This window comes from Salvia miltiorrhiza, unplaced genomic scaffold, assembly GCF_028751815.1.
Source record: "Salvia miltiorrhiza cultivar Shanhuang (shh) unplaced genomic scaffold, IMPLAD_Smil_shh original_scaffold_217, whole genome shotgun sequence".
Lineage (NCBI taxonomy): Eukaryota > Viridiplantae > Streptophyta > Magnoliopsida > Lamiales > Lamiaceae > Salvia > Salvia miltiorrhiza.
Window position 1 is genome coordinate 485,025 of NW_026651503.1, and position 9,447 is coordinate 494,471.

A 9,447-nucleotide genomic window follows, 5' to 3' on the forward strand; every position below is an offset into this window, starting at 1 on the left:
TAAAGGAAGCAGGGACAGAGGCAGAGGAGACCAGAAGAGGGACACCACTTGCGGAGGTCTGGCTAGCAGAGGCTCCCCCTGCAAATACTGGCAGCATGCCAGCTTCCTTCACTTTCGGAAGACGAGCCCCCAGATCCAACAGCTTCACAGCCTCCTGCACATATCGGTTCTCATCTCGATACAGCTCAAACAGTTGGTCCACCGCAGCAGAGGAGGAGGCAGAGTCGGAAAAAGCTGAAGGCGCCAAGGTAGAGGGCAGGGGAGGCTCCATGCTGAACTGAGAAAATTTTCGGGTGCTCTTGCCAGAGGGATCTCGCAGCCGGTTCACAAAGCGCACCAGAGAAGCAGAGAAAGCAGGCATGTACATGGGTGCGGAGGGCAACGAGTCAAATCCAATCCCGAGAGTAAAATAGGGAATGGCTTTCTCCAGCACTGGGTACCACCATTCCGGTTTCCTTGGAGAATTCGCAGGGATCCCCATCAACGCATTTATCTCCTCATCCTTGAGGTTGTCCATCAAGGCGTGCAGGTTCAGGGTAGCAAGTTGCTCTGGAGTGGCTCCCGCCATCTCCAATGCCTTTGTAGCAGTACGCTCTATCACGTAAGCAAAAAGGGGTCCGAAATCCTCCAGGTATTCGGGAGTCTTTTTGAAAGCCTCCAGAGTGCCTTCCAGCATCACCCCCAGGAAGTGTTGGCCCTGCGGAGACAAGAAATACTCCAGACGTTGATCTCGCGCCCCCAGGACATAGGCACGATTTTGCGCTTCCGCGAGCGTCTTCTTCCAATCACGCCGAGTCGCCTTGTAGGCTTCTTCATATCCTGCCTTGAACCGGGCCAAGTTCTCATGGCCTTCCTTGGTCGTCCTGGTCAACTCAGAAACCAGGGAGGACTTCTCCACTTCCGATTGGGCCAGCTGAGCCTTCAACTCAGCAATTTCTGCCTCAGCCTTACTCAGACGCTCCACCACCCCAGCGACATCATCATCACGCTTGGCGATGTCCGCCTGCTCCTTTTCTCTTTCTTTTTCTGACATATCATAGTCATGAATACACTTGACAGCTCCCCACATCCGAGCCTCCACCTGCAAGAAGACAAAAAGGATTCCGACAGAACAACAAAAAGGTTAATAACTTCGTTTTTCTTTCTATGATAAAGGTATAAGAGACAAGGTACCTGAAGAGCCAACTGACACAGTTGAGTAGCTAAAACCCCCCGGGACAACTTCTCCACTTTCTCCTGGTCTTGTGAGTGGACACGAGCTAGCAAGGCATCGATTAACGCCTGCCCCGAAAGACTCGAAATCGGCCTAGGAACAACATCATCTGGTTCTTCAGCAGAGGCCACAGCTTTGCCCTTGCCTTTTCCACCAGCAGAAGGGAGGGTCTTCAATCCACCGGCAGACTTCTTCGCTGGTCCCTTACCCTTTCCCCCGGCGGAGGGGAGAACCCGCGAACCACCAGTGGATTTCTTCGCTGGCTCCTTAGACTGACCGGCCTTCTTCAGGCCCTCCTGTTTCTCCTTCTCCCCCACGGAGATCAGGGAACCCCTCTTTCTTTTCTTCGAAAGTTCAGTCAGGGTGACATCGGGGACCGAGTCAGGAGAAGGAACTTCATCAGTAATATCCACAATCTGGATATCCTCTTCACAGGTGCCAGATGCACCATCAGTATTGGGACGCCTGCTCCTATGAACAAGGGCGCCTGCATCAACTGCCTCTACATTAAAGGGGCGGGAGGCTCCCGCATTTCCCTCTGGGATTTCTACCACAGGAGGAAGGACGACTAGCTCGACCCCAATTGGCTGTTCTGAGGGGCCTGTCCCAGAAGCAGAACCCCTAGAGCCATGCTCCCCACTGGGAACAGGAGAAGCAACAGCGGGCAGATTGTCCCCACATTTCTTCCTCCAAGACATGTCTGCAATTTAAAACGCTACATCATTAACATCCGGGTAACAAAAGTTAATATATTTTTCTAATTTATATTTTTTACCTATCGATTTCTGTGGATATAGGGGAAATAGATCATTGTATGCCAGTGCCGAATTGTTTTCGACAAGATATTTACAGTCTAAGGGCTGGGCCTCGTTCAGAGCATTAAGATGAGCTATAATACTCAGATCACGGGTTGAAGGGGCGTCGGAAGAGGCGGGTTTATAAGTAGTGCGAGGGTTATGCCACTCTAGCTCCGAAACGTGATACTCGCGCCAAGTGCCGAAGAGGGTGCGCACATAACAGTAATGGCTCAGAAAGCCCTTATCAAGGGAATTTAGAGAGGAAAGAAAGGTAGTAGGATATTTGGGAAGACCAGCGAAACTATACAGGGGACTACTCTGCATGCGAAGAGATTGGGTTTGACAGAATAGTTTGGCGGTATCCCCAACACCGTGAGCCCGACATAGAATATGGAAGGCATATAACCTTCGGATAGCGGAGGGGGTGACTTGAAAGAAAGGGATGCGAAAATGATTACAAACATCAACCAGAAGAGTAGGAGGAGGGAGCCTTAGGCCAGCGTCTATTTGGGCTTTCCAAATGACTATCACCTTGGGATGGCGAAGGCTTTCGGGGGGTGTTGAATCTTTAGAGAAGGCTTCGAATTTTAAACCTTCGGGGTATCGGCATTTACTCTTCAGTTTCTCCACCGCGGCGACATCAAGACGGGATTCAGGAACACGCTTGGGAGGCTGGGGTGTCTTTCTGGTTCTCTTTTTAGATGGAGAGGGACTCGGAGTAGCTTGGGAATTGTGAGAGAAAGAGGAGGAAGGAGGGTTTTCGAGTTCCTGGGGTTGGGAAGGAGAAGATAAAGAATTTTGAGGAGAAGGCGAACGCGAGGGTTGGGGAGCGGAAGTAGAGGCCATTGTCAAAATACCTAAAACCTAGGGTTTCTAAACACGCTCAATCAGAGCACCAATAATCACGCTACTGCGCTACAACTAATCACAAATATGGGAAGAAGAGGGTACGCGAATTACCTAGACCAGAGAAAGATTGATGATAAAACCTGGAGCGGAAGGGTCGCGGGAGAATACACCGGAACCGGGAGAGAATCGCCGGAACAGGGAGAGAATCGCCGGAATTCGCAGATGAAGAGGTTTGAGAAAGCCGGAGAAGAAGAATAGTGACAAATGGGAGTTCGAATCGACTAAGTAAAAATATACGCGGGCAACTACCAATATGCGGGATGAACGACACGTGGTATACGGAAATAGATCGACGGCTAAAAATCCCTACGGAAAGGCGAAAAGACGCAAAGGTTAAAAAGTAACCTCGGGGTACGGGAAAAAGCACTGTAGATCGGGCAGGCATTTAATGCGGGTGACGTCACCTATGCGGGCGAGTCCTCTGACTAGTTGCACTAATCCAGAGTGAACTAGCCAGACCAGGGTGGGGAGTGACAAAAACACCAGAGAGCAACTTACAGGACTTACCTTTATTTTCGTGAAATATTAGAATGTTTATATCTTCATGACTTGCAGGGATCAGGGAAAACATCATAGCACCAGCTTTAACAAGACTACAATGGTTGAACACGAAGAATACCCGGTTCAACCAGACTAGAGGGGGGAGTGGTTGATGAGGAGTAATATGTGCAGAGTATGGAAAGAATACAAATCAGAGGAATCGACCCCACTGGCGGGACGAATGTGGCAGAAGAGATACATTCGCCAGAGAAGTCAATGCCATCAGAGAAGTCACCACCATCAGAGAAATCATCCCCCTCAGAGAAGTCACCATCATCAGAGAAGTCCTCCATGCCAGAGAAGTCATCCATGTCAGAGAAGTCCTCCACGCCAGAGAAGTCCTCCACGCCAGAGAAGTCATCCACATCAGAGAAGTCCTTCATGCCAGAGAAGTCATCCGTGCCAGAGAGATCGCCTCTTTCAGAAGGATCGCCAAAGACGCGGAGGATTCTCCCGCGCGAAGATGAAATTCCCGATATACCCTTCAATCACGTCAAACGCATGCACTAGCATCGATTTTACCTTTTTACCCTCAATTGTAATCTATAAATAGGCCTCGTGCTCGTGTATTACATTCTTTACGCTATCATTTTGCTCTCGAATACTACAGTTATATTTTGCTCTCGATTCTCCGATTGTTACTTCATCCTTTCCGATCAACTTTACTAGGTATAGTTTACGCCTTTCATTCCGTAGTTTAGGTGTTGGTTTCGTAATTCACCACACACGATTGATGATATATCAAGCCGTATTCATAGCTTCAGCCCAGAAATTTGTTGCTATGTTTTTGGCTTTCATCATAGTTCGAACCATGTCCTGAAGAGTACGATTCTTCCGTTCCACGACTCCATTTTGATGAGGAGTTTTCGGAGCAGAATATTCGTGAGTGATTCCTTTTTCTTCACGAAATTTGTCAAACTCAGAATTTTCAAATTCTCTTCCGTGATCACTTTTGATACGTTTCACATATACTTCTTTATCCTTTTCAAGCTTGAGACATAAAGTCTTGAACTTTTCGAAGGCTTCTGATTTATCTTTTAGAAAGAGCACCCAAGTAAACCGAGAGAAGTCATCGACACAGACTAGCACATATTTCTTTCTCCCAATGCTTTCAACCTGCATTGGCCCCATGAGATCCATATGTATCAGTTCAAGAATGCGAGTAGTTGTGATTTTGGAAACTCTCTTGTGACTTGAATGAGTTTGCTTCCCGATCTGACAAGCACCGCAAACACCCTTAGTATTAATCACCAGCTTGGGAAGACCTCTGATGGCATCTGTCTTCACGAGTTTTTTCATGTTTCTCAGGCTGGTATGTCCAAGCTTTTGATGCCACGTATCAGTATCATCTCCAAGAACCTGAAAACATGAATTTTCAGGAGATACAATGTAGCAATTATCACTTGATCGCTTGCCCGAGATATACTCATTTTCTCCATTTTTAACAATGCACTTATCTTTGTCGAAAACGACCGTCATTTGTTCATCGCAGAGCTGACTGATACTGATCAGATTTGCCTTCAAACCTTCAACTAACATGACATTTTTTAGTTTAGGCATACCTGGAACATTTAGCGTGCTTGTTCCTACGACTTTTGCCTGGACACCATCACCAAAAGTTACTCTTTCTTCAGAGATTATATGAATATCTTCCAGATACTTCTCTTCTCCCGTCATATGTTTGGAGCAACCACTATCCAAATACCATGACTTATGAAAGCCAGACCAAAGAGAGTTGTGAACAACATATCCTCTGTTCATCCTTGGCCGATAATTTTGGGAATTTCTCATATTTTGGATGTCGCGTAGAAGAAATCGACATCTAGGTCTGATATGACCTCTCATTCCGCAGTAGTGACACGTTGGAACAAAAATTCTATTGTAGTTCTTCTTCGGAGGACCATTTTTATGGGCTGCTGGTCGATGCACAGGTGGTTTAGACTGCTGATCAACTTCTTTGGGGGGCGTGGCTTTAGCTTTTCCTCCATTGTCTTTAGGCACCCAATCTTTGCTTTGAAAGCCTAATCCAGCTTTATTTCCAGAGCTGTGACCATTTTCTAGAATTTCGTCCAACTTTTCAGTCCCGGTATTCATCATTTTAACACGTTTTTTATGATGCTCCAGTTCACCAATCTTAGATTTCATAGTCTGTCGGAGAGTCACCAGTTCAACCTTTTGTTTTTCACAGAGATCCACAAGCTCATCACGTTCCTTCGAGACATTGCTAAGTTGAGTGGAAAGGGATTTATTCAACTCAAGCACAGCCACACACTTCTTGTACATCAGTTCATAATTCTCTGTCAAGAAGCTTTCATCAATATCCTCATTATCACTTTCAGCCTCTTCTACAATAACAACATCTGAAGGGACGTTGGCAGAGACTTCCCCCATTGTAGCAGCATATGCGACATTTTTCTCTTGAATGTCTGAATCTATCCCAAGTTTCAGGGGATCATTATCAACCTCCTCCCCTTTCGTAAGATCAATAAAGCTTATAAGTGCAACCGGTTCATCCTCTGACTCGCTCCCACTGTCATCCGTTTCATCATCACTTAATGAGACATTGTAGGATTTGTTTTGCTTTTTCTGCTTCTTCAAAGTGTTTGCACATTCGGCTTGAATGTGTCCATAGCCATGACATTCATGGCATTGAATTTCAGATCTTGAAGCAGACCCTTGATTCTTCTTGCCTTGAGACGATTGAAAGTCCTTAGCATTCTGAAAACCTTTGCTGCCATCATTTCTCTTCTTGAACTTGTTGAAAGCTTTACCAAAATTCTTGGTAAATAGAGCTAACGATTCAACTAAATCATCAGAATCATATTTGGTAGAGACCTTCTTGCTGTTTCCGGAATCAGCGACAAACGCAATACTCTTCTTCTTCTCAATTCTCTCTGGCCGAAGATTCATTTCGAACGTTCTTAAAGAACCTATGAGTTCTTCAAGCTTCATATAACTGACGTCTCTTGCTTCATCTATGGCAGTGATTTTGTAGTCAAATCTTTCAGGTAGAGCACGCATCACCTTTCGCACAAGCTTTTCCTCAGGAATTCTTTCTCCAAGAGAGAAACTTTCATTAGCAAGAGCAAGGAGTTTGCCATGAAAGGTGCTAATATCCTCATTCTCATCCATCCTCAGTTCTTCAAACTTCGTAGCAAGTTGTTGGAGACGCTGTTTTTTAACTTTAGAATTCCCCTCATAAGTACTCATCAGAACATCCCACGCCTCTTTTGCGTTGGCACACATGGATATAAGGGCAAACACCTCCATAGTGACAGCATTTTGAATAGAGTTCAAAGCTTTCTGATTGGCATTTGAGGCGGCCAATTCAGTGAGCGTCCATTTATTTCTGGGTGTAGGTTTTCCTTCCGCATCACAAGGAGCAGTCCACCCTTCTTCCACAGCGGTCCAGGCATTCTCATCAACCGCACGAATAAAAGATGTCATGCGCACCTTCCAATAGATGTAGTTGCTCCCATCCAGTAAAGGTGGTCTAGAGACTGAACCACCTTCTCTTTGTGTTGCCATAGAGAAAAACAACGCAGCGGAAAAGAGCGGATAGATACACCAGGAACTACCACCGATAACTTGGGTGATCCTGCTCTGGTACCAATTGAAATTGTACCTATCCAACAATCATATATCTCGACCACGCACAAAGAGAGTAAGCAGCGTAACTTAAAGCAAAACGTGGAGAAAGTAAAGAACACAAGACACCAACAATGGTAACCCAGTTCGGTGATAAAACACCTACGTCTGGGGGGCCTCGCCCAGTTCAAACAGTTCACTAGTGAGGATAAGAAATACAAAGGACTTACACGCGAAGACTCAATCTTCCTAGCCTCTATTTCTTCCCAAATCGTCACCTATGTGAACTACCAAGAGCAAGATAGGACTCACTCTCACCAACGTGATTGATACTCAATCCACGTTCCACACAACAACCAAAAAACCACTCCAACATAATGAAGTACAGATCACCAACACAAACGAGCCTCAGGCTAACAGCTATATGAAGAGAAGAACAAACGTACACACTCACAGATTGTTGGTCACACGCTGCACGAAAATAACTCTCTCCCAGAATTAGAAAACAAAAAAGCAGCAGCCGCCTATGATCGACAACAGCTCTTTAAATATGAAAACCCTTGGCAAGAAGTAGAGAGCCCATGAACTGCAAAACCAAACCAACGCAGGGCCCATGTAGGGTTTCCATAAGGCGGCGAGTCCTAGGGTACGAAGACACCCTCAAGAAAACGGACTCTTCAAGCAAATATAATATCTTTAAGATATCTTTCCAAAAAGCTTCAAAAACCCGCAAGGAAACAAACCAGAAAGAACCTTGCAACCGAACAAGCAACCCAACAAGAGACTCATTGAGAGACATCCGAAGAAACATGTTTTGAGTTACACAATGACAATATCACCTTAGAGTATGTAGAAAGTATACTCTAACAAGTTATACAAATGACACTACCTATAATTGACATTATTCAGTTATATAAATGACATTGTAATATTTTAAAATATTATAGTGTCATTACAATCTTAAAGTGTCAATTACAAAAGGTGCCATTTATATTTCTAAATAGTGTCAATTATACACAGTGTCATTTACAATTTTATAGTGCCATTTATACGCAATGTCATTTGTATAATAGGATAATGTCAATTACATGTGATGTCATTTGTATAACATAATAGTGTCATTTACACGATTGGGTCAGGATGTGAGTTTGGATCAGAATGCGGGTCAAGGTCTGGGTGCAAGTCAACCCTGTTGTACCTAAGACCACCTCATAAATTAAAGAGATATTTACTTGCACACGATTTTTATATTTTTGTGAAATTGCACACGTTTTTTTTCCTCTGAACAAAAATATACGATCTTTTAATTTTTCTGATTATACACATAAATTTTAATTTTTCTTAATTAAAATTGAGTTGTCAGTTAAAAATATTAGCTAGCTAAATCAATAATGGGAAGAATCGACACAGTATTGAAACACATCAAAACATCCTTGTTTGTAATTAAATTTGTTATTCAAATCCACAAAATCATTAAATTAAAGGGAATCAAGATAGATTGAGGGAAATTTACGAAGAGTTCAACACAGGGGCGGATCTACATGGGTGCAAGGGGGTACAACTGTACCCCCAATTTTTATTTTTTTTACTATATATATATATACAAAATATATATAATACAATATTTTAATAATTATAATATCCACGTTAATTGTTTAACAGTTTACAGTTATTTGTTAGTTTGTTAAGTTTGTGTTATTTTTGTCTTATTTTCCTTTCTAATTAATAAATTTTTAATATTGAATTTGAGTCAATCCTCGAGTTAAAGTAAATTATGAACTATTAATAATGAAATTAGTTTTTTTTTTTTGAAGATAAAACAATTTTTCAAAAAGCGTATCTTTATACGCTTTTAATGTACTTGTCATTCAATTAAAATTGCGAACAACTATTTACTACTCCCTCCGTTCCAACGAAAGTGATGCATTTCCTTTTTTCATAATAATTTTACACTACAAACAATGTGGCCCCACACACCTTTATACGGTTTTACACTACAATTTTATTCTCTTTAAATCCTGTGTCGAAAAGAAGTGCACCGTTTCATTGGGACGGAGGGAGTATATTAAGTGACTGATTCTAATTCTAAACCCATTAACATTCTAGTTGGATATAAAAATTAATTGACGGAATGCTTAAAAAAAATTGGCTCGGGAGCTTTCGCCCCCGAATCCCCGTATAGATATTTTCAAACGTCGTACTTCAATAAAATTCGTCCCCCCTAATAACAAATCCTGGATCCGCCACTGGTTCAACAAAAGGATTCATGATCAGATGAGTTTCAGATTTCAAGATCATATTCAAAAAAGAATTCATATCATGGTGACATATTTATGAGAGGGATGAGACATTTTTTAAAATCATCGTTGAGCTTGTCAATGGCATATGAACCCATTTTTG

General features: G+C 43.2%; 1 protein-coding gene across 1 annotated transcript; it reads right to left on the reverse strand.

Annotated features, from left to right (window-relative positions):
* Positions 1–4,200: 4,200 nt before the first annotated feature.
* LOC131003485 (uncharacterized) lies at positions 4,201–6,987 on the reverse strand. Its single transcript, XM_057929971.1, has one exon. The coding sequence runs from the start codon at positions 6,985–6,987 to the stop codon at positions 4,201–4,203; it is 2,787 nt and encodes a 928-aa protein (XP_057785954.1).
* Between the last annotated feature and the right edge of the window lie 2,460 nt (positions 6,988–9,447).